Here is a 26747-nt window from a genome sequence, read left to right on the forward strand (position 1 = left end):
ACAAAGAAATGTTGTTAGTAAAGTTGAGCAATAAATGAATATCAATTATGTACACTATAATATGAGAATGATATTTATATTGATTCCCTTCATTCAAAATTTAACATGGTGAGTTGTCGTAATTGACTCTAACAGAAAGTACAAACCATTGAAGAACTTGATGATGTCTGTGAAGTCCATGTTGTTATCTAGAATGATATCGCGGTAAACCTCCACCAAGGCCAGGGCTATAAATAGCACAAAATGGGGAGAGCTGATGTACTTGGCCGCCCATATCGTCTCCCACACTGAGAATACGTCATCGTACAGAAGCTCTGGAGAAAGGAAAAAGAGAAAGTTACATAAAGTCAAACAATATTATACACTGAGAATATGTCATCGTACAGATGCTCTGGTGAAAGGGACAAAGAGAAAGTTACATAAAGTCAAACAACATTATACCATTAAGATTATATTGACATGAAGAAAACATCCCAAATTAGACCTTCCTGTAAGTAGGCAAGGCCAAAGGCAAACAATAATGACACAGATATATTGTTCTTCCCTACAGTTATCTTGGTTTTGAAGTTTGGTGAAAAATATTGAACAGTTTCTTTGAAACTGCACAGCTAAACAATGAACAAAACACAAAGTGGGATTGATAGATGAACAGAGCATAAAGATCAATTCTGACCTCTTTTGAAGTCTAACAGGAACCATCGATAGCAGAAGTAGAAATGTGTGTAGTCTCCATGGTGATGCATGTGTTCAAAGAGTTCAGCATCTAGAATCTGAAATAGAGTTTTTATTAAAAGGGAACTCGATAAAAATAATGGGAGAAGGGATGTAGGTCATACTTCAAATGATCTTATTCCTAATTACTGGAAATCTTAAACAAAATTTTTACAAAATCTGCATTACTAATGGTAAATGAAGTAATTCAATTGATTTTAAGATTGAAAGAATGCAATATTTAGAGGCTTATTTAAAGAGAGATTGAATCAACATTATGTCATTTTGCCAGCATTATTTGGTTATTAACTTGAATGAGGGATACTGCTTTATCTAGTGAGACTGCAAGACATCTGTAATAAAGTGATTGTGACAGCTTTATTTAGTGATTTACTTGAATAAGAGATCTCATGTTAGCAAAGTGGGTGTCCATGGCTCCTCCATGGGGGAAGTTTGCCGACATCCTCTTCATCAGCTCACAGAAACAGCTGTAGGTCAGTGATTCTATACAAACAGAACGACAGCATTCATACAAAGACCTAGAATCATCCCCAAACATCTAATTCTACAACACATAAAGACCACAAAACACCCCCAATCATGTCATTCCACATCTAATACTGGACTGCATTTTACAAAAGAACTTATGACAAAGTCATAACTATTTTTAGTCTCATGGAATGGTCTTTAATGAACAAAATTTATATCAAACCATTTATATACAACTATTTTGATTAATTATATTTCACAGATACATGTACCGGTATTACAATAAAAATTGATTAGTTTGTGATGAATAAACATTCATTAATCTGGTCATAAATCATAAGTTCTATGGTAACACACAGCCCAGATCTCTTACCATCATCAAATATGACTAGAAGAGGTGCCACGAGGTCACACATGCCCTGCACATAACCTACATCCAGGTGCTCCCACACATACCTGTAATCAACATCAGGTGTCAATCACATACCGGTAAATATACAGGTATCTATACTGCTGTCTTAGGTACAATTGGATCAGCAGTTATAAGATCTGGCTCCAGGGTCATTAAACTTAAATAAGCTCACTTTTGATCTCAATCTCACTTTTTTGAATGGAACATAAAGTGGAGAAGCAAGACTAGGATTAGAATTGAACTTGTCTACGTTTTATTGCCCCTGAGCCAGAGAACTAACAACAGTATAAAAGCTGGGGGGGGGGGGAACATTACGCATGGGTAGGGAACTTACGTGCACATGATGTTGCGCAGCTTCTCCAGGTTGGCTGGGGTGAAATACCAGTAGTTCCTGTCACAGCGCTGAACGTCCTTGTCAATGCGGTGTAAGTTCAGCCCCACCGCATCCAACATCTCCGCCTACCACAAACCACCACAAATTAATACCACAAATAATTGATACGTACCACGAATAATGCACAACCTTCTCCTAAAACCATATTTGTGTACATCAAACCATTATACAAACATTGCATAGACAATACACAACCTTCTCAAAAATAATCTTATAGTTGAATAGTTACATGATCTACATGTATGATCACAGAGAAATTTTTGAAACCACTCCATGCTTTTATGAACAAATACATGTTTAAATATGTAAGAAATGGCTAACAAGCCTCATATTTGTGTATTCATCCCACCCCCTGAATGCAAAGTTTCAGACTCTACTCACCGAGTACACACCCCCATGAGATGCCGGCGACGCTGGAGAAATCAAGCTTTCCTTTGAAGCAGACAATCCTTTTGTTTGTTCTATGAAACATAACTCTAGCATTAGCTGATTACTGAAATGTTTAATGTAATGTGGGCAATTTTATGATGAAACAACTTATTTTCTTACCTGCAGTTGCTGGATCTAGTGTTGATTTGGCCGTGTCATCGGTCATCTCATGATCAGACGATACATCGCTGTCCTCATCATCGCTGCTGTCATCGCTCACTTCCTCAACATCAGCCTCAGCACTGTCTATAGAACACGAGTGTTTAGTTAAGTGCATCACTCTTTCCAGACTTCCGTCCCTGTCAAACTTAGAAATGTCCGTCCCTTCCGAGTCTCCGGCAGAGTCAAGTTTGGACCTGTCCTGAGAACCGTGAGGTGCGATCGAGTCTCCAAGCCCATCATCAGGGCTCTCGGAGAAAGACTTACAGACAAACTCCCTCTTACTCAGTATAATGTTGTGCGAGATCTGTTCCTCCACACATGTGATCTCCCCTTGTAGGTGGAGCTCCAGGCTCTGCTTCCTGTCTGTGGTGGGGGTACAAGTGGTCCCTGTGGTTGAGCTCTCCTCAATGACCGTCTCCTGAGTCATAATGTTGTCCCACTCATCCAGGGACTCGAACACATCGTTACTCAGACTCGAGTCTCCTCGAGTGAACGGCCCTGGCATTGCCATGTCTGTGCTCTCTGAGGACAAGTTCTTCATGATGTTGGCGGCCATTGTCTCCTTCTCCCTCTGTTTCACTATGGCCTCCACAGCCAGCCATTCTGACATTGTTTTCTCGTACAGAGTCTTTACGTGTTGGTCCATTCGCTGGCGTTCCTCTGGCGTGCTCTTGAAGCGGTAATGACCCAGCAGGTAAGGCCACACCTAAATCAGACAAAAAACAAAATAAAAACATTATATTAATTAGTAATACAAGTACCCGGTAGATATAATGTAGATGTTTGGCTATGTATTCTATCTAGTGATTTTGGCAGAAAATGGATTCAACTTAAATATATCACTAAATGGCATTCATATACTTGTATACGTATGTGAAGTAATAAGAACATTGGAAATGCACTAATTAAATCAAATCTACACTAACAGTTGAAAAATCTATTTCAGCCAAGAATCGTACACACTACATATAATTTAAACTGTTGACTTGCTAATCATTGCCGCATGTGTAGTCATTATCACCCTGTTGACAAATGCACCTATATGTGTATGCGTTAAAAACAAATTATCAAAGGATGGTATTAAACCAATAATAAGCCCTCTTGTCTTTGATATAATTGGCAGTACATGTAACACGTGGGAGTTATCATGGAAGTCTATGACCAAACCAAAACATGGATTGATGTCAGAATGTTTGGGATAGTGTTAAGCAAGGTTTTACGGTAGAATAAAAAGAGGACCTTAATTTCTTTTGACAGTATACATGAGTAATCTCATAATCAAAGAGGATATAGCAGTAGATCCCTGTATCCTCCATTTTAGCAAAATAATTCATGGTGGATTCGATTTCATTGAGTTTCTCCAGAACAAAAATAATGGAATTTGCTCAAGACAACATTAAACAGGCCTACAGTAAATGTGTTAGCCCTTACCTCTTTCCTGATGCTATGTTCTATTCCCCCATAATACACCAGTCTGTACACTTCCTCTGGATTTGACACCTGGAAGTAACAAACATTGGGTTTAGAGAGTTACTTGTAAACTCAAGTAAAAACTGATCACATTTACTATTTAATTCAGGAACTAAACTACTGGTATTTCAAGCATTTATCTTGGTTAAATATTCATCAACTGTTGGGTTTTAATTGCAATCATAAATTTAAAAAAAAAATTAAATCATTGAAAACTTACTGACTTTATACACTTACTGAACCATTTAAATACTATCTAATTTAAAGCATGGGTATTCAATAAATTTTGTTTATCACCATTTCTTATTCTTTCAGAATTAAATGCATTTCTAAAAATTGTCAGATTGAGGTACATGTACTGCATATCTTTGACACTTGTCAAATGTACACATGGAAGCATTGCATTCATCTCTTTGACACCCGGAGGCCCAATTCCTGACCTGTCCGTTCTGATTTAGTTCCCTCCATGTTCTCTCCACGAGTCCGCAGGAAGCGTCATATGGAATGTCGGCAGGAACAATGCGGTGTAGAACCAGCTCAGACAGGTGCGTACGAACGGTCTTCAGATGACGACAGTGGGCTAGCCCTAATCATTGGAACAAGCATTGCAATTATTAACACTTTCACAATCAGAGACCCAAGACAGGACACTTATTACTGGTACATGTAGTTGTTTCTACATGAGGAAGCAACGTTTATCATGGTTTTGGATGACTACAGTGAAAACAAGGTTACAGGGAGTATGCTTATAACGAATTTACCCTCACAGTGAAGTTAGTTTTATTTCCCTTATCTTCAATTGTATATTAAAATTTTGTTATGATTGTGTTTTACTTTTCTGTTTCTTGAACTGATGACTTACATCCATAGAAGGCCCTGGAGATGATCTGAGTCTTCATGGTGTCACAAAGATGCTTCAGAGTTGCCCTGTAACACAAACAAAGATCTAAACACACTACACAAACGCCACTTATCTTGTACAGACAATCAGGCAAAAGTTAAATATAAAGGCAATGCAGCATTACAGTTAAATTTTATAACACAAGCTTTAATTTTTGAAATAAAAAGTTAATGATTATGCAATATGTAAAATTCAAATAATACAAAACACATTTACAAGACAATCTTGTAGATAGGTATAAACTAAGTCTCATTCTTGAATCAAATAATTCTTTATTCCACAATTCTCTACCATAATATTAACAACATACAGATAAATATTGTTTAAGATTATTCAAACAACACAGTTGCATACTAGTACATGTGACAACTGACAGGAAAGAGAGAGATGGAAGACCTGAAAGATTGGTCAATGCTTTACTTTACAAAGTAAGACACCATCTTCTCTTCCAATATAGAAACAACCATGGAAACTATTAGAAAACCTCCGTTGTCTGTCCTACAGATAGTTTAGTAACAATTGTTCATTGAATGTCTCTACGATTCCCTGTTGCTGAGATATGAATGATGATAAATGTAGTGGAGTTTTAAAACATTCCTTTATATCATTCAGTCAAACTAAATTTTCAGAATGGAATTGTTGTAGGTTGTTTAATATCCATTTATTGCTCTTGTTATTGTTTTTAGCAAGACATAAATCAATCATAATCAACATGATGTAATACTTATCAATTTTGATCATAAAGACAAGTCTATTAAAAATTCAGAGAATACTATATCCATAGCTTTAGTTGAAAACCATGAACAAACATGACCGAAATCAAAATGTATTACAATTTTTTGAACAGAAAAAAATCTACATGAAAATATTACTTAAGAATATTGTTTTGATACTTTACTATTAATGACCTAATGAACATTCAAGTAACAAATGAGAGAAGATAAATGTCAACATTCCATGTCTGATACAGATGCATGACGATACATGTATTGAAATAGTCAGAGAACAGGAACAGAAAAAAATGCATACATTGTCCCACGAAATGAAAAAGAAATATATTGAAAGAACCTTGATTAGTAAAAAAGTTGCAAAAAAACATTCAAAGAGAAGGCTGATGAATACCCTTAACACCAGGGCACAACAATGACAAAAAGATAATAAGAGTCAAAGAGAAAAACACAGAAATAGATTGCATAAAAAACCTTCAATGCCATTGCACTGCAGGCCAGAAAGTTGAACAATAGAGATTGTTGATTTAAAAACATTCCACAAAGAACTGCGACACAGAAAAAATGAACAACAGAGAGACGGACACCAATGGAGAAGGGCCTGATGTACGCACATTTGATACCTGTGATCTGAGGCGGACTTGTTGATGCACGAACTGTTCTGTTTCTCCTGGATTTTGGCATAGCTTCGTACAGAGGAGGAGTCAATGAGGACCGGAGCCTGAGGAATCTTTGAGGCCCAGGAAAAGTGTTCCCTCTTCATGTTGGCCTTAGGATCCAACATCTCAGGAGCTGATGATGACAAGAAAATAATAGCACACTTTTATCATTAAATATTTACATTTGCAGATGTATTCCATTATATAAAACTGTTTGGGCAATTCGCTGTTATTCAGGCTTAATGGGATTTGATCATGTGACCATGCAACCCGTTTTTATATCCTGATAAATATTAAAAAAAAATGACATCTTATTTCTTAAATATTAAGTGAGCAAAATGTAATGCGATTATGATGTAGAAGAGTAAACATCAGGCACTGTCACAAGGTTTACGTACGAATGCTGTCTGGTCGGAATGTGGTGATGATGCGGAACACGTAATCGGTCGCCTCCTCCTCGTCAGCACTGGAACTCGTGCTGCTTCCTGTAGAACTGGTGCTGCCCGACAGCAGAGAGAGGCGGCTCCCCTTCTTTCTCAGCTTTGGGAAGACTTTTCCTGAATAAAGACCCTGGTTATCAGCTTATAGAACACAATATTTGGTTAAAGTTCATACAACATATATATTTTTATATAATATAAATATAAGAAATTGTTTGATTTTTCATAAAACAAAAGGATTATTATGTTGAGTGCAATGCATGTGCAGCGATGCAATCATTCAGGGTTTAAGATACATATTTTCCTCGAATTAACATAAAAAGGTGAATTATTGCAGAGGAGTAAACATTCAAAATTTGATAGACTTAAACAATCATATGGTTACATGTACCTGTATGTCTATTTAAGTCAATCTAAAATATTGTGGTTTCAATGTCATTCATCAAACACTATTTTTTTTAATGGATTTCATAGTTGAGTCATGCAAGAAAATCTTATGTTCAGTATATGTTACTGAAGAAACATATTCATAACAATTTCTATAAGTGCAACCACTATGCATAAATTTGTGTATCTTCAAAGCAGAAAAGGTTGACTAAATCCATGAAGAATATTAATGAAACCACAATGTTACACATGGTTACCTATTTTAAACTGCGAAGAGGATAGATATTCAAACATGCTAAATTCATTGAAAATTAGAAAGAGGAAACATTAACTTATTTCTCCATTAGTGCCTCAATATTTGGTCATAAAGACAAGTTCAATTCAAAGCAAAGCAAATGTGAAAGGTATACTTCTATACCTGTGCTTTATACAAGGAAAAGCTACATGGTTTTAGGAAGCATAAAGCAAACACAATAAATATATGTCATATATACGTAAGAAAAAAGAGTAATAAGATCAGGTTCCATTAAATTTCCTGTGTTACAGACTGTCTTAACTCCAATGACAGATTTGGTTCAGACAAGCATGAAGGCACTACTATCAGAAATAAGCCGTGTACCTTTACCCCTTTGTGACCAGAGAGGGGGGTCCAGCTGTCCGTGAGGGAGTAGGCCGTTCTCCAGGCAGGAGAGGAATGCGAGCAAGTGCCCTCCCTTAGGGAAGTGGATGGGGGGCCTCTGTACCCCATCCTGTCCCACTAACACAATGGTCCCTCCACAGTCAGCTGTAAGACAAGGGGATCATCTCAAAAGTTACCAATAAACTTGAATATATCATAAGATTGAAGGAAGACAAGATGTAATTAAAACATTTTTTATTGATAAATCAAATGGATTAGGTAACAGGCAAAGCCAACGTAAACCCTCTCTTTAATACTAGATGTACTTACGAAATAAAGAATCTGGAAATGTTAAAAAAAGAAAAATCTAGAAACATAAACCAAATAACACAACAACAACATCAAAAGAGGAAATTAACAAAAATGTTAAAAACAATGAAAACAGAAATAAGTAAACTTGAAATTTATGAAAACAAAACAAAAATCAAAACCCAAAAAACAACGAAAACAGAAATGAGAACATTCATAATTAAATGGAGATTGACTTAAAAATCAGGGATATTTAAAAAAAACACCAAAATAAACAACAACAGAAACGAAAACACTCATAATTAGATGGAGATTGACTTACGCTGCTGATGACAATGGATGTATACGATTTCATCTAAGTACACGGTCAAGGCAAAGTCCCAGTACATGCTGTAACAAAGCAGTAAGTTCACAGTCATTAACGATGTATCCTTGAACGGTAAAAAACCTTTCTACTCTGATAAATTGGTTTCTGCAATTTTCTGGTAATGTATAAATGACAAAGCGCTTACGATGCCCTAGAGAGTGACACCAAACATAATGAAAATCAAAATGTTCATCAACTAATACAAGTATTCACTGATTTGAAGATTTTGTTACCACTGTTCCAACTACCAGTATATGTACACGCTACTTAAAAGAAATAAAACAGCTCCATGCCTTTTAGAGAAATCTCCCATTGTTCACAGTTCAAAGGCAAATTTCTAGGTTAAAATGCTACAAGATTCCAGAGGATGAGAATTAATTGAAATCAATGCTTCAAAAACATACTTCACTAAATGAATTACTTCAAGGGAAGACTAAAATGGGCTGAAAATGAAGTTAAGACAGAGAAATTACATACGACAGGGATATCGCAGAAACTTCCATTTAAGGAGGATTAATTAAGCTGATAATATATGTATAACACAGGAGATGCTGCTTGTTGCTGAATTTTTGACACAGTGAGAGTGTGATGATTGTTGCAGAGTTAGTTGTAGTGATGTGAAGGATATTAGAATCATATTTATATGCATATACTAACCCTTATACCAGATCATCTACAACATACCCAAACACACAATTCTACCATAATTATATCCAACATTGAATAAAAATAAAATTACCTTGATCATGCTGAAGAAAATTTTGTTTAGACAAAATATAATTTACGAGACAATTTGCACACATAAATTGCAGTAATATTTACAACATGAAGGAGAAAAGTTACTTGCTGATTTTATTGTTTACCTGCGATCAATTTCATCATCTGTGTCCTCACAACAGCCGTTCATCAGCTGATTGGGTGTCCACATGATGGTCAGACCCTCTGCGGACTGATGAAGAGACAAGTACCCCGCCAATGGCTCTGTGTCCTCTCTCTAAAATGAAGATTATCAACAGTGAGTTTAAGAGTATTGTTATTCATGTATTTGCTTTTATCAAATATCCACTTTTTCAATTAAAAATTATTGGAAATACAAAATCATCATATACTGTAAAAATTTCCTATATAGTCTGTACGACATTTTGCAGAAATTGAATTTTCAACTTATGCAGGACATATTTCACTATCTACTTGAATAAGATGAATCCGCTTTCTGGCAATATTTCTAAATAGAAGATGCAGCCAAATGTAAAACATTTACAGTAATTCCGTTCCTTCCTATGGAAGGTTCTTCATACTTACGGGCTGAACTAGGACATTATTTTTGCCGTAAAGAAGAGTTGTCTTAGAGTTCTGATGGAGCGACTCCACGTAATCCCGGGCAGACTGATGGAAACTCTTAGAACTCTCCTCGCTGCTCGAGCTTGTGTTGCGTATCTGAAAATTTGTCATCGGCTAAAACATAAAGCATGGCATAGATTCCAGAGTAAAACTTGGTCAGATTTTAGGAACCCTATTAACAGTATCATTTTCAATTCGCATGACATTTTGTTGACACTGAGTTTTACCTGTAGGCCGGGGCGTTTGGGGGAGCCTGGACCGGTCAGGTGGTTTGTGCTGGAATGTATCCTGTGGCGCTGCACCAATTCATCAGCGGGGGGATCTGTCCAAAAGTGATCCGTGGTCTTCATCTTGGTATAGTCCAGAGCACACGGACCAACTTCAAATCAGAATACAAATATTACAATCCAAAAAAGTCTATAAGAATACAAGGTCAGGTGTTTTATTATCTCCAAAGAACATCAGAAAAATAAATTCCTTATACTCCCACCACCTATTGACCTTAACATCATTATATTGATTACATGTTTCAATAGAAGATCAATGTACAAGCAAGTGATACTCATATCTTCTAATACATACCCAGAAGAGAAGCAAATATTGGACCATCCACAGGGTCTGCAATTAGCGCATCTGTTTCATAGTATCGGCTGAAAACAGAAAAACATTACATGATGAAACTTAGCTTGAAATACTGATCTCAAAATATCTGCATTTCTTTTCCTGATAAAAAAGAAATATTGCCACTGAATCTTGACTTTTGCAATTTTACTATACCATAAGATGCTTCTACTAAGTAAAGTGAATCTCATCATTGATCAATTGATTCTTCTCAATTAAACCCAAATGATTTTTTATTAACAATATACCTTGTTGATGATAAACTCTTTTACTGAATCATTGACAGTTGAAATATTCCTCATCACTGATTATAATATTTAAGGACCTCACAACTGAATCTTATTAACATTAACATGACCATTATTATTTACCTCGTCATCGATCAAGTGATTCTTTTAATGATGAAATTTAACCCATCATTGATCATGTGATTATTCTACTGATGAAATTTAACCCATTATTGATCATGTGATTATTTTACTGATGAAACCTTCATTGATCATGTGATTCTTTTACTGATCAAATTTAACCCATCATTGATCATGTGATTATTTCACTGATGAAATTTAACCCATCATTGATCATGTGATTCTTTTACTGATGAAATTTAACCCATCCTTGATCATGTGACTTTTATACATTGCTGATGAAATTAATATTATATCCAATAACTGATTATGTGACGGATATCTTCCGGTACTGTAACCACTGATTCTATGAGTTACCTTAGTCCCACCTCACTTAATTCTCACCTAATTTTGTATCTGGATTTTTTTCAGAATTACCTATCTTTTTGAATAAAGCTTTAATCTCTTTTTAATTTTACAAGTTTCTGTTAACAAATTAATAGTTATCAAAGTAATTGCTGTCAGAAATATGTGCCTCCCCCCCCCTTCCTTAAAAAAAGAGTTTTTTGTTTTGCTCTAAAAAAGTTGATTTAAAAGCCGTAGCAGATGACTATATAACCGATGTTTTCTGATCTGATTAATGATTCCATTTGATGCATGAATTTCATTGGGCAATGATTCCTCAAGCCACCAATATACGAGAGAATAGCATATTCCCCTTGTAATTAGTTTCTAATGAGTTTTTCATATCAATATGCTGCAGTAGAGATTGAAAGAAATCTATTCGACCGAGCAGCGAGAGCTCAATATGATGACTCTACTGGTTCTCGGAGACATCGGTTATTTCCACGGAGCTGCGTTTAATCATTTCTCCTGATTCCTTGAAACCTTAATGTCAATAAATCCCATGTCAACAGCAGCCTTGAACTTTAAAGAAATTTAATTAATCTGTTCCATTAAAGTGAGGAAGCCAACAAAACAGATTTCGGTCAATTAAAGCCTGCACATGACAAACTCTCATCTAATTGCCTTATTTTACGACAATATTTGATTCCGTGTAAACACTTGCAGAAGCTGCCTTGGAGGGGAAATATTCCATCAGAGAACCATGCAGATTCTCCGAATCCTTCGAGCACTGAATAACAATTATGTCAGGGTGCTAGCTGTCAATAGTTTAGTCACGAGATTGCCCCAAACCAACAAATCTCTGGTTGTAAACATCTGATCTCTACCCAGAGAATTGTTGTCACATGAGCCAAGTAATACTCATTAACATCCAAATAATGAACTAGCACTATAGTTTCAACTTCTCCACCAATGATAAAGGGCTATGTAGTCTCCAGATCTAACACTTGAGGTGGTATGGAACATTTCCATGTTGCAATGTATTGTTTATCTAAATAAACAATAAAACCAAGTGTAATTATATAAGTAGTTTCTTTCCCAATATTGTCACCTAACAGCGTAGCGCAGTGGGTTAGAGGGTTTACTACGAATCTGAGAGTCATGAGTTTGAATCCCAATGGGGATTTTACAAATTTTACTTCTCAAACAAGATATCTGTGAGCCAATGCTCACTAGTGATACCCCCGCTCTGATGTGAATATGCAAAATAAGCAAAGTCGACATTTAACAGAAAGCTGGCATCCGATTGGTACAGAAATAAATCCCACAATATGGCATGCCTAAACAAATAGTGTGTTAAAATTTCAAGCATCTGCAATAAATAGCTGCTGAGAAATCTTTGAGGAAAATTTGTTTGAAAATTTTGGCTAAAATAAACAAAGTACTCATTTAACAGGAAGATGACGTCTGATTGGTACAAAAATATATCCCACGATATGGCATGCCTTAACAAACACTGTGTAAAAATTTCAAGCATCTCCGATAAATAGCTGCTAAAAAATCTTTGACGCAAATTTGTTTGAAAATTTTGGCAAAAAATAAACAAAGTCATTATTTAACAGGAAGTTGACGTCCGATTGGTACAGAAATATATCCCACAATATGGCATGCCTATACAAATATTGTGTAAAAATTTCAAGCATCTGCGATAAATAGTTGCTGAGAAATCTTTGACGGAAATTTTATTGAAAATTTTGGCAAAAAAACCCCAAAGTCATCATTTAACAGGAAGTTGACATCTGATTGGTACAAAAATACATCCCACGATAAAGCATGCCTAAACAAATAGACGACTAAGTGTGTTAAAATTTCAAGCATCTGCGATAAATAGTTGCTGAGAATTCTTTGACGGAAATTTTATTGAAAATTTTGGCAAAAAATAAACAAAGTCGTCATTTAACAAGAAGTTGACATCTGATTGGTACAAAAATATATCCCACGATATGGTATGCCTATACAAATATTGTGTAAAAATTTCAAGCATCTGCGATAAATAGTTGCTGAGAAATCTTCGATGAAAATTTGTTTGAAAATTTTGGTTAAAAAATAAGCAAAGTCGTCATTTAACAGGAAGTTGACGTCCGATTGATACAGAAATATATCCCACAATATGGCATGCCTAAACAAATAATGTGTTAAAATTTCAAGCATCTGCGATAAACAGTTGCTGAGAATTCTTTGACAGAAATTTTATTGAAAATTTTGGTTAAAAAATAAGCAAAGTAGTCATTTAACATGAAGTTGACGTCCGATTGGTACAGAAATATATTTGTTACGGATATATGTTACGGACGGACAGACAGACAGACAGACGGACGGACGGACAGACAGACACACAAGGGTAAAACAGTATACCCCCTCTCCTTCGGAGCGGGGGTATAAATATTTTTAAAAGCTACTTTTTTGGTTAAGTATTGTAAAATTTGAAAATTCTAAACCGATGATAGTATTTCAATTATAATGTACAGTACTTTAATCCACATTAATATAGACAGATGTCCCATTCCACCTTAAGGCTGCCATAAGTTAATTCTATGTTCTGTGATTTAAAGGGAGACATAATTCAAAGAAACAAAAATTTAAACACATGATTTGAATTTCATTCACATCCAAAAAATAGCAGAGGGTCAGTGCAGTCTCAACATCTCAAACTAATGGTAACTCCCCTAGTCTCAACATCTCAAACTAACTCCCCCAGTCTCAACATCTCAATCTTACTCCCCCAGTCTCAACATCTCAATCTTACTCCCCCAGTCTCAACATCTCAAACTAATGGTAACTCCCCCAGTCTCAACATCTCAATCTAACAGTAACTCCCCTAGTCTCAACATCTCAAACTAACGGTAACTCCCCCAGTCTCAACATTTCAAACTAACGGTAACTCCCCCAGTCTCAACATCTCGAACTTACTCCCCCAGTCTCAAAATCTCAAACTAACTCCCCCAGTCTCAACATCTCAAACTTACTCCCCACGTCTCAACATCTCAAACTTACTCCCCCAGTCTCAACATCTCAAACTCACTCCCCAAGTCTAAACATCTCAAGCTAATGGAAACTTACTGCCCTAGTCTCTGACTCAAACAATGACAGTGGGTGAACATGGTGATGATCGAGTTCCTTTGATATTATGACAGCAAGATCACGGATAAAAAGGTTTTCATAACAGACAGAGCAGGCGAGGATTTTTATGTGTTTGAGGTGTCAGTTTTTTGTGTGGACATCAGATTCTGTGGTTGTCTGACCTAGAAACTCCCACCACCCAATCTATACCACAAGCCACACAGCACCCAGCTATATGAGGCCACACAGCACCCAGCTACATGAGGCCACACAGCACCCAGCTACATGAGGCCACAGAGCACCCAGCAATATGAGATCAAATATGCCTTCTCATCAGTAAGCTTTCTCTCTAGCCACCTGATGTCCATGACTTGTATAGAACTGAGACAGGTTTCATTTCACCACCAAGTTATTGATTCATTTTTATCACAATTTCATTATAAAATGATATAAGAATCAATTGTTGCAATGAACATGATTTGGTTTATATTTGCAAGCAGCAAATCCAGGTCAAAAAACTTATGTGATCAGTATCCAACTTTGAGGTCTGAATATACTTGGTAGATTTACACCAGTAAATGTAGATAGGGTGAGAGCATGTGTAATGGGGCTTTCAACAGAGTGACCACTGTCTAAATACAGATTAAAAGGTTAAGGATGAGATTATATCTCCCACAGAACCCATCATTCAACAGCAGACAGCTCTAGTTAATGTTCCACTCTCATCAATACCTATATACCTCATTATGTCTGTTTCCCATTGATTCCTACATCAACCCAATGAAATCCCTACCACATTATTAAATATTATTGATGACCTACTTATATTGGTTTCCCTTTCATGACGTCAAGAGTTTGATTGATCGGCAATCAACTCAGCTGGAATCGTTATAGACATTACAACTGTCATAAAAGGGAGTGGTGCCAAAATGAACAGGAAGTGGGGAGGTAAAAGTACTCTCCCAAGGGACTCAGCTGTTCCTTCAACTTATCATGTACCATATTAATAATGACAAGACTCTGTTCAAGTTTCTAAAATGGTGGGATGAATTAGTTTGTCAGCAATATCTGTGTATTAATTCAATCCTGGCCATTTTAAATAGCTGGAAATAAGCTGAATTCATCATTTCACATTGTTCTGACATTTCATGAGCCAAAGCCATTTTCACACCAAATTTGCATAGAATAGAAGAGCTATTTGAGTGTAAATGGAGCTATTCAGTGCTAATTAAGTTTCAGGGTATAAACAATTGGAATAAGGCAGAGTACATGCGGGGGTATTCCAGGGAGGGTTTGGGATGTAAATAGATATTTATGTTTACAATTCTGGGGAGGCAGTGAGTGTAATCTCAAATCAAAGCAGAGCAAAGTGTTGAATATCAGGGAATGTTATGTAATCTTAATTTCAAATCATACATATTTAAAAGCCCCGATTCAAGTGAAAGCATTTATTGAATTAAATGTAAACTAATAAAAATAATGTTTATTAACCAATACTATCAATCTAATCTTTTGTTGGAATTGGGATGCTTTATCTGAAGTTATATCTCAATGCACAAATTCAATGTTATCTATACATTTAGTATCTTTTCTATGTTAAATACTACGTACAGTAAAACACAGTTACTGGAAACATGCACATATAACAAACTCAAACTTAGAGCCAAGTCAGTTTCATTCCCCTGATCTTAAAACTGTATTATTAACTTGGTGGATATAACAAATTACCATTTTAACATATCAAATCACTCATTTTGGCACTTCACTTTAATTCTGTTTTAGTGTAATATGTGTTACATATCATCGAATGCTCAGTACATTTTTACTTTGTTTCTTCACTTAAAGAATTTACCAGACAGTATAATACCCGTTAGGTTATCCTGAATTAGAACCTTACTGAAGCTCTGCACTAGGACTTTACTGCATTAGTACTTTATTAGTACAGTCAAAGTTTGTTATCTTGAACTAGATGGGACTATTTAACAAGAGGCCCAGGGGCCACATCGCTCACCTGAGCAACAATTGCCTTAATTCTGATCAAATTAGCATTACAGTGTCAAAATATCTTGACAACTAAGTACAGTAGATCTTGTTAAAAAAAATTGAAAATCTGCCAATTTTTATCCACCTCTTTCTTTTGGTAAATACCAAGCCCCTTTTGTTGTTGTACCTGTAAGATGATTTTTCTCTATTTGTATATACCCCCCCCCCCCTCCCATTTTGTTGCCCCACTTTTCTCTAGGGTACTATGGTTTCATCAAACTTATATCTGCATAACCTGTGCTTTCACACTAAGTACTGAGTTTTGGACCGAAAAACTTTCCCAGAATATTTTTAAAGATTTTCTCTATATATTCCTATGTAAAAATTCAAACCGCCATCACAGCCCCGCCCTACCACTAGGGACTGTGATTTTGAATTTACACTACCCGAGGATGCCTCTACACAAGTTAAAGCTTTTCTGGCCAAATGGTCTTTAAAAACAAGATTTTTAAAGATTTTCTCTATATATTCCTATGTAAAAATTCATCCCCCACTGTAGCCTCACCATACCACTGGACTATTATTTTAACAAACTTGAATCTATACGATTTGGAAATGCTTCCACTCAGATTTGGGCTTTCCTGGCCTAATAGTTTTGAGAAGAAGATTTTTTAGAGATTTTCTATATGTATCCCCCATTGTGGCCCCGCCCTACCCCCAGGGACCATGATTTGAACAAACTTGAATCTACATTATCTCAGGATGGTTACCCGCCAATTTGAGTTTTCTTGGTCGAATAGTTTTTGAGAAGAGGATTTTTAAAGATTTTCTCTATATATTCCTATGTAAAACTTGATCCCCCAATTGTGGCCCCACCCTACCCCCAGGGACCATGATTTGAACAAACTTAAAAATCTACACTACCTGAGGATGCTTCCATTCAAATTTGAGCTTTCCTGGCCTTATAGTTTTTGAGAAGAAGATTTTTAATATACCGGTATATTCCTATGTAAAACTTGATCCCCCAATTGTGGCCCCACCCTACCCCCAGGGACTATGATTTGAACTAACTTGAATCTACACTAACTGAAGATGATTCCATATAATTTGAGCTTTTCTGGCCCAATAGTTTTTGAGAAGAAGATTTTTTAAGAATTTCTCTATATATTCCTACGTAAAACTTGTTCCCCCATTTTGGCCCCACCCTACCCCCGGGGACCATGATTTGAACGAACTTGAATCTACACTATCTGAGGATGCTTCCACTCAAATTTGAGCTTTTCTGGCCTAATAGTTTTTGAGAAGAAGATTTTTAAAGATTTTCTCTATATATTCCTATGTAAAACTTGATCCCCCAATTGTGGCCCCACCCTACCCCCAGGGACTATGATTTGAACTAACTTGAATCTACACTAACTGAAGATGATTCCATATAATTTGAGCTTTTCTGGCCCAATAGTTTTTGAGAAGAAGATTTTTTAAGATTTTCTCTATATATTCCTACGTAAAACTTGTTCCCCCATTTTGGCCCCACCCTACCCCCGGGGACCATGATTTGAACGAACTTGAATCTACACTATCTGAGGATGCTTCCACTCAAATTTGAGCTTTTCTGGCCTAATAGTTTTTGAGAAGAAGATTTTTAAAGATTTTCTCTATATATTCCTATGTAAAACTTGATCCCCCAATTGTGGCCCCACCCTACCCCCAGGGGCAATGATTTGAACGAACTTGAATCTACACTATCTGAGGATGCTTCCACTCAAATTTGAGCTTTTCTGGCCTAATAGTTTTTGAGAAGAAGATTTTTAAAGATTTTCTCTATATATTCCTATGTAAAACTTGATCTCCCAATTGTGACCCCACCCTTCCCCCGGGGGCCATGATTTGAACAAACTTGAATCTACACTACCTGTTGATGCTCCCATTTTAATTTGAGCTTTTCTGGCCTAATAGTTTTTGAGAAGAAGATTTTCAAAGATTTTCTCTATATATTCCTACGTAAAACTTGATCCCCCAATTGTGGCCCCCCCTACCCCATGGGACCATGATTTGAACAATTTTGAATCTACACTACCTGTGGATGCTCCTATTTTAATTTGAGCTTTTCTGGCCCAATAGTTTTGAGAAGAAGATTTTTAAAGATTTTCTCAATATATTCCTATGTAAAACTTGATCCCCTTCTTGTGGCCCCTCCCTACCCCCGGGGACCATGATTTGAACAAACTTGAATCTACATTACCTGAGAATGCCTCCATACAAGTTTTAGCTTTTCAGGCCAAATAGTTTTTGAGAAGATTTTTGAAAAATACCAACTAATTTTCAATAAATCTCAATTATCTCCCCTTTAAAGAGGGTGTGGCCCTTCATTTGAACAAACTTGAATCCCTTTCACCTAGTGGTGCTTTGTGCCAAATTTGGTTGAAATCTGCTTGTGGTTCTTGAGAAGAAGATGAAAATGTGAAAAGTTAACGACGACGACAACGACAGACACCGGACAAATTGTGATCAGAAAAGCTCACTTGAGCCTTTGGCTCAGGTGAGCTAAAACTACAAAATATCCAAGTATTTGGGATATCAAGGGTAAAATACTTTTTAAAAAGGTGGTTGGGACTTACAAATCACTTCGATATATCCAATGTATTTGAGATATCAGTGTTTGAGAGATTGAAGTTCAACTGTAGTTATACCCTAGTACTAAACCTGTAGATATACACTAGTACTAAACCTGTAGTTATACCCTAGTACTAAACCTGTAGTTATACACTAGTACTAAACCTGTAGTTATACACTAGTACTATACCTGCAGTTATACACTAGTACTATACCTGTAGTTATACACTAGTACTATACCTGTAGTTTTACACTAGTAATATACCTGCAGTTTTGCACTAGGAATTTACCTGTAGTTTTGCACTAGGAATTTACCTGTAGTTTTGCACTAGGTAGTCCAGAATACGGTGGAGCTGCTTCTCAAAGATGGCCAGACGGATCCACAGGTACCGGGGCAGACCGGCCTTGCCTGACGTCTGCTTGGTCTGGTTTTTGTTGCTATCCACATTCTTCCTGTAATGATAAGCGATATTTACAATTTACACCTACACTGAGAGTCAGTCTGTCACCCATTCTTTGAGACCAAAATCATTTTTAGGGTCTTCCGTCTTCAGATTACGCTAAAATTTTCAATATAAACGTGTTTTTATCTATAGCTGTTACATTTTTTTTAATTTTTTAAAAAACACTGCCGGTCAGAAGTTATTGTCCGTTTACAATTTTAAAAAGTCAATTTTGTCTGTCAGGTTTCTCAAAAACGAGTAAAGATAAAAGGCTGAAATTTTCAGAGATGATATATCTACATTTTTCTGGTGCACCTCGGTCAAGAGAATGTCCGCCGTCACTTCCGGTCGTCACCGGAAGGAAATTTGAAAAATTGAATTTTTCAACTTTTTTATTTTTTAATATTTTTTTTTTGAAATTTTTACACCTTATAGTGACCCTTTCACTGATTCAGAATATGTAATTTGTTTTAAAATCGATCAAGGCATTCTCGAGAAATTAAGTGTCAAAGTCCGGAAGCGAGAGTCCGAGTAGCTCAGTCGATAGAGACGTGGATATGGCCAAGGCGACCCGGATTCAAGCCCCGAGTGCCGCAATTTTTTTTTTACTATTTTTCGCTTATATCTACGGTTTTATCTGAATTGATAAGTTTGATCTAATCTATTAAAAAATCGGATGGAAGACCCACTCGTTGCTCGCAATGAGATCGTGTCTAGTTGTAATTCTATTTTTTAATTTGTCTAATAAAGATTCTTTATTTTAATTTTTAGGTCCTAAATGCCACCATTTTGCATCAAATCCAGAGAAAACATAATGGTGTGTGCTGAAACTTTGTTATTATTTATTTAGTTTGTAATTGCCTGTTAAATATAAACAAAACTTGAAATTCTGCTAAAGGATGATTTGACAGTTTTAAGCAAAATGTAATTCCTTGCAATTGATTAGGAATATAAAGTATCTTGAGCTTCATTTCAACATCATAAGTCTTCTAAAACTTCAAAATCATATATAGAACCTCACTTTTCAAAAATAAAGGTGACTGCCTCAGTATCTACTTTTCACACCCTCCATAAGATTTGACAAATGGCTCAGTTATGAACAGAACCCTATGTAACGGTCAGGAACAATTTTCAAAGAACACACCTGGTACAGTCAACAAGACTTTGCTACTGTCTGTGAGGCTATTGCAATCTAGTTTTAAATACATTTAAAGTGAAGAGTACAACGGTTTTTTTTTTTCATTATACTTTCATACTCTGCAATCAATCCATACAAATGTTGTCTTTTATCTAGGAATGTCAACGAGTACTAGAGTACTTGACTATCAGTGAATCATACCCATCACCGATTAATTTTCTTTGTCACCTACTCGTTATTAAGTTAATAAAATAAAAAAATAAAAATCCGAATTTGTTCTTAAAGCATCAAATCTTTTGGAATACAATCATCATATGATAAAGCTGAATTTGTTTACTGTCATGATCGAAACAAAAGGGAAAATGTGCGATGACTGTCAGTCGCATTAAATTTCCTAATGTAACAGTGCCTGCGAAAAAAAACATTAACTATCTTGGTGAAGATTTTTCTAGTCTGGTTAAAAAAAAAGGAAATTAATGTTCAAACTTGTAAATGAAGACACAGATCTGTGTCTCATTTGATGTTTCATTTGATGTTGAATTAAATATCAATTCAGTTTATTATAATTATTGGATTAGATGTTTATACATACCGGTAATTTAATCATATTAATAATATCTTAATGTGTATGTATTTATAATTAATGAAGTTCAAATGGGATGGGTCAATAAATTTATTTGTTATATTCAGTAGTAAATTCTCACTTTATAACTCTATATAGACGAATAGTCAAAAATTGTAATATTAACTCGCCCGAAAAATATTGCTCGGTCAATATTTTTTTAATATTGACTGGCTAGGAACAATATTTCCTTTATTTCAATTCATTGCTTTTGAATTGTTGATTTATAAACAGTGACGTAAATAACTCTTCGCGCTCCAAAACAAGGTGTCGAATAATAGGCAATCAGTCAAGGCAAGTAAACAACAGAGGCGCAATGTGATGGAACAGATTATAAGGAATTACGATTTACTGCGAAGTAAAATCAGATAGAACATCTGTAACTTAATTCTTATGGGCGGTGGTATATCACCAGTGACTGTTTGATGCCGAGGATATTTTGGAAATGAACTTTGCACAAAATTAAATTTGTGAATTCTTTGTTGAGCTGAGAAAATTACGGCAATCTGTTTTCAATTACTTTCTTAAATTCTGGTTTTTCTTCATATAACAAAACAAATGTTGACTGTGTTTTTGGGCAACATTGATTATATTAGCCCCCTTGGAAAGAAAATATCGCCCTCCGCTTCGTGTCGGGCAATATTTCGTTCCACGTGGGCTAATATAATCAATGTTGCGCTCAACGCCAGTCAATATTTGTAAATTTAAAATCAGACATGTACTTTCATCAAATCTACCTGTACATGAATATATTAACGGTACATGCTGTAACTATGTTGAAAAAAATATGTGAGGTAAAAACTAAAAAATTTCATTCAAGAAAAATCCCAAATGTTATTGTTAAACATAATAGAATGCAAAGCCAGAAGACTCCTTAACTCACATTCCCCCCAAACTTTTCCTGTTTGATATAGTAGTAATTAATTGGAATAACTTGACTCCCGTTGACTGAATCAACACGACCATGGTAATATTGATGTACAGGTCTTATTTTTCATCCAGTTTCGATCGTAAGAACATTCACAAATTATCATGTGAAATTTGCCTGAAAATTTCCTGCACATTAATTGATTGACATTTTTTGCAAGGAGAAAAACCCTGACAGAAAATTGATGTGTCAGTTCCAGCTAATGCTGAACAGGAATCGCTTCAAAGACTGTTGAGTCACCAAAGAATCTCAATCAACACTCCATACATGTATTACAAACAACACATTCTGATTTCCCATTTCAAATAATCATTTGATGTTTAATATAGACAATGCCTCATTTAGGTACAACAAGAACTGGATTTCTCCAGATGATACAAGATTTGCAATTTGTTTTTGATTTTATTGCTGAAGTGCCAGGGGAATTCCTTGTTTACAACATAAGATGCAGTGATTAATTCTATTTCTTCTTCTTCCACATAAATGTGTCCTTTGAGTATCTTAAATTCATTTCACTTCAAACTGTTAATAAACTGAATAGTCTGGATTTCTAGCATATGTACTTTTAAAGCAAGATAACAATACACCACAGCCAGTCACAACGGTCAACAAAAGAGCATCATTTAACCAATGTTTAACTAATCAGATCAAACGAATTGCTCTCTCGACTGTCTCTAGCTGTCAAATACACTCACATTGACATGTACAGAGGCTGACAAAAGTTTATTACATTTACCTGCTGGCTTCGAAGTTGTTCTCCACATTGTTGAGGGATCGGAGGACGATGGAGGCTGCTTCACAACTTTTGGACACCTTCTGTAGCAGGGCAGTGGTTGAACTGAGCTTGAAGAGACCAAGAGCTCGCTTCCTCAGGCCATGAAGGAGACAAGCTTCTACTGCTCCTGTAAGCAAGAGAGGACACTGAACACCACTCGTAAATAGGCACTGTCCGCCATATTTTTCTCTCACTACCGTTATCCCTACAACCCCTATATAAGCTGGAGACCTCTTAGCGGTTTAAAGTATTTTGCTGTAGAAGTCTCACCTGTGTTGACGTACATCTTGCCTCGCCGTGTTCCTTGGTCGCGATGAAAATATCTAGTTTAACGCACTTTTTTCAAGCAAGGAGAATACATGTACTAACATCAATTAAACTGGTCAAAATATAATTTACAATCAGAATATGCACATCAACTAAGAATAAAATGCATAAATTCCAAAGACCACGAAAGGAATACTACACGTCGGCCACGAGTTTCAGGTGTGCAATTGGGTGTAACGAAAATCGAAGGGTTTATATACCAGGTATCTGTGTGACGGTGCCTATTTACGAGCGGTTTTCAGCTTTAAGGAGGCTGGGCAGTCAACAAATTACAGATCTACCTAAGAATATCTAGATATGATTGTTTTACCATCAACTTTTTTAAGTAAAAAAATTCCAAATAATTAAACATTGAAATACAAATACAAAAAATACAAATAATTTCCCATTATCTGTACTATATACAGAGTTCTTCTTTCAAAGGAGATAAATATAGTGTAGAAACGGCCAAAAACATGATCCGGCTCTCTTATCAATGAGGCTGGATTGTCAACAAATTAATTAACCATCCGAACCTAAAATGTTAGGATATAATTTGTTACGCTATAAACTATAATTTACAAAAGGTAAGATTGAATTATTTTACCTCTTAAATTTGGGTGTTTTCCAATATTTTTGTACAGAGCTCTCCTTCCTAAGGAGATCAAAAGAGTCTAAAAATGGCCACAAGCCCTCTTATTAAGTCTTTGGATGAACCTATGTACCCTGTTCACAATGTTCCATTATTTCCCACGGATCTTTAAATAGTGGCTATCAATGCTAAGTGGTTTAGTCGTCTTGGTTACAAACATTTATTCTATATATTTCTTGAGTAATTCCTAATTACAAATGAAATATGTACTTGCAAAACAAAAAGAAAGACACTTTCTGATTAATTTGATAGTACATTTATAAGTATATATTTTATATATTACACATATTGTTGTCAAATTTAGCTTATAATTGTGCAAATTTCTTTCATTTTGGAGGCTATGTGAAATATCTGTTCTGCAAAATATGACATTAGTTGAGTGTTCCAAAAATGAAAAAGAAACTGACAAGAACATTGATAGTCCATTTTCATTTAAATATCAGTAAAGAGGACATCTTACCAAAAATCTATAATTCTGTCAGATAAGGAAATCTGTTAAACAAATAGGACATTTAATAAATGTATGCCGCCATTAGAAGCTTCTTTATCATTACAGGGCATCTTATGGCCAACATCTTAATAGGTACTTGAATGTCAGAAGCATTTCCTCCATGTGACAGAGAGTTAACCTCTTCTGCTTGGAGCGGAAGTCATTGCTGCGGCAAAACACAAAAATTGTTGCCTTTACGACAGAAAATTAATAGGTTTTTATCACAGAAATATGGATGGTTGATTTTTGGGGGACAGTGACTCTGGGGCCAGGAACATTACCAGAAAGAATAAGTAAATGGTCAGTATCTTTAAATAAAATGGAGGCAAATATCATTTGAGATCTGTCAAAATCATAAATTATAAATAAGAAGGGGAAATAATAAAATCTCAGCAGAATGGGATGTACCATAGAAAAAAAATCACCACAAAATAGATGATATAAAAACACCACAAAATAGATGATATAAAAACACCACAAAATAGATGATATAAAAACACCACAAAATAGATGATATAAAAACACCACGAAATAGATGATATAAAAACACCACAACTGAGAGCTGCCACTCACCACAAACGGATGTATTACAAACTCACTACAATATGATGTAATACAAACCCATCACAGTGATGTAACACAAAGTGATGCAATACAAACTCACCACAAAGGGACTTAGGAAGGTATTACAAACTCACCATAAAATGATGTAATACAAACCCACCACAAAGTGATGTAATATAAAAACTCACCACAAAGGAATGTATTACAAGCTCACCACAATGTGATGTTATACATGTACAAACTCACAACAAAGTGATGTATTACAAACTCAGCACACAGGGAGGTATTACAAACTCACCACAAAGGGAGGTTAATGATAAGTAGAACTGGTCAGCACAAAGTTATCACTGACTAATCACAGGGGTGAGGGTATAATGGGAGGTAAAACTCACCACAAAGGGAGGTAATGCTGCTACTCTCTTCGTGGACAAACTTCCTGGTGACAGCTTCCTCCATTATCTGCTTCACCTTGAATACGTAAACAGAGAAAACATTAACATAAATTTATTTATTTCCATAGTTCATCTTAAAATTTAAAAATGGAGTTACCATAAAAGATAAACTGTTCTTATTTTTGTAATTGCCTGATCAATTTTATTATTTAACTTTGCAGTTATCTTTTTTTTCGCACATACAAGACAAACACAGTAAAAAATGATCTTTTCCTAATAGAGAAACTATTAAAGAAAGTGAATCCATTTTGTTTATTTTCGTTCAGATCTCCTGTTGCAGAATTTCTATCTAAATGCAAATCTGTGGTTCAGTGTAGAAATTTACTGCTGACACGATAGCCATGTCTAATGGGCAAAAACAAATTCTAACTTCTAACTTGGTCTTACCACAGAATTAAAACCCTGGCATCTCATAAAATCAAGCTCTTTTTTCCAATGCCTTACAAGAAGATACATGTATTACCAATTTCAGAGCCTCAGTGGGAATTTAAGAATTTGGAAGTTGTAACTCATTGTTTCAAGATACTTAAAAATATCCAATAACAAGAGGCCCATGGGCCACATTGCTCAGCAGGATAACAGTTTTTTAGTCTGTCTCTTTTTCATCAAATGATAAACTGAACTGTAACTGTGGCCATATCTTGGCTTTTGTTTGTCTTAATATTAACAAAAATAAGTTTCACTTGATGTCCAATTTTGTCCCAATTTGAAATGCATGATATTTTAAACTTTACATCAGGTTCAAACTTTTATGTAAATCTGCAGATACAGAGATTAGTTGTAGAAAATTAATCAAATCTTAAACGCACTTCATTTGGTGTGGCATCACTAACAACATTATCACGTAATGTTCTTGCCTTTTCTACCAGCACTTTTTCATGGATTCATCATGTTTTAACTGATTAAATTTACTATAAGAAAATAATATTTTTTTTCACCAATTTGAGAATCTGTTTTATCTTATTTAAACTATTCTGAAATAGGTTCTATTAATGGCCCGGCTTCTATAATTATCAGCTTACTTATTCCACATGTGTTGAATTATAAGTATCAATGCAAAGTAATAGTGAATCCTTAGTCTATTTTTTTCTCACTTTCTTTGAACTAAATTATTGCCCACCAGTATGTTAAATTCAATTATGTTCAATTTTACTTATTTAAAGTACCGGGTAAATTATCTGTCCTCAAAGCTGATAACAAGTTGTCTTTGTAACAGCTACTGTGGAATCATTTAAATTCGTGGGGGCCAATTTTTGTGTATTGTCGTTTTTTGTTTATTCATGGGGATGTAATTTCGTGGATGTGTTAGTTTTCAGTTTTAATAACTCTTTCAAAACTTGTTTTCGTGGAGGACGTATATTCGTGGGGGAGGGCTACCCACGAAAACCACGAAAATTGGGCAACCACGAATTCTAATGATTCCACAGTATAAGTTTTCAGAAGTTCTCCAAGATGGATGCCATACAAGTACAAATGTAATAGTTAAAGACTCTGTGCAGGGAAATGCAATAGACTGATTAATGATTTGTC

The 26747-nt window shown here is 35.5% G+C and overlaps 1 protein-coding gene across 5 annotated transcripts in view; it reads right to left on the bottom strand.

Annotated features, from left to right (window-relative positions):
- LOC128186717 (small G protein signaling modulator 1-like) overlaps nt 1-26747 on the bottom strand; it is a 35358-nt gene that overhangs the window by 2335 nt on the left and 6276 nt on the right. The window contains exons 3-23 of one of the 5 annotated variants that reach the window (XM_052856577.1): nt 25158-25233; nt 22715-22880; nt 19163-19300; nt 10401-10468; nt 10046-10197; nt 9780-9914; nt 9341-9471; nt 8433-8500; nt 7802-7966; nt 6754-6912; nt 6320-6488; nt 4930-4994; nt 4508-4653; nt 4029-4097; nt 2556-3303; nt 2388-2467; nt 1947-2071; nt 1574-1656; nt 1106-1215; nt 674-770; nt 147-314 (exon numbers count right to left, since the gene is read on the bottom strand). In XM_052856577.1, coding sequence (XP_052712537.1) covers nt 147-314; nt 674-770; nt 1106-1215; nt 1574-1656; nt 1947-2071; nt 2388-2467; nt 2556-3303; nt 4029-4097; nt 4508-4653; nt 4930-4994; nt 6320-6488; nt 6754-6912; nt 7802-7966; nt 8433-8500; nt 9341-9471; nt 9780-9914; nt 10046-10197; nt 10401-10468; nt 19163-19300; nt 22715-22880; nt 25158-25233 — 3118 coding nt within the window. Of the gene's footprint in view, nt 1-146; nt 315-673; nt 771-1105; nt 1216-1573; nt 1657-1946; nt 2072-2387; nt 2468-2555; nt 3304-4028; nt 4098-4507; nt 4654-4929; nt 4995-6310; nt 6489-6753; nt 6913-7801; nt 7967-8432; nt 8501-9340; nt 9472-9779; nt 9933-10045; nt 10198-10400; nt 10469-19162; nt 19301-22714; nt 22881-25157; nt 25234-26747 lie in introns of all 5 variants that reach the window. The other 4 variants (XM_052856576.1, XM_052856573.1, XM_052856575.1 and 1 more) reach the window with 4 other exon arrangements.

Source organism: Crassostrea angulata, chromosome 6 (assembly GCF_025612915.1).
Source record: "Crassostrea angulata isolate pt1a10 chromosome 6, ASM2561291v2, whole genome shotgun sequence".
Taxonomy (NCBI): Eukaryota; Metazoa; Mollusca; class Bivalvia; order Ostreida; family Ostreidae; genus Magallana; species Magallana angulata.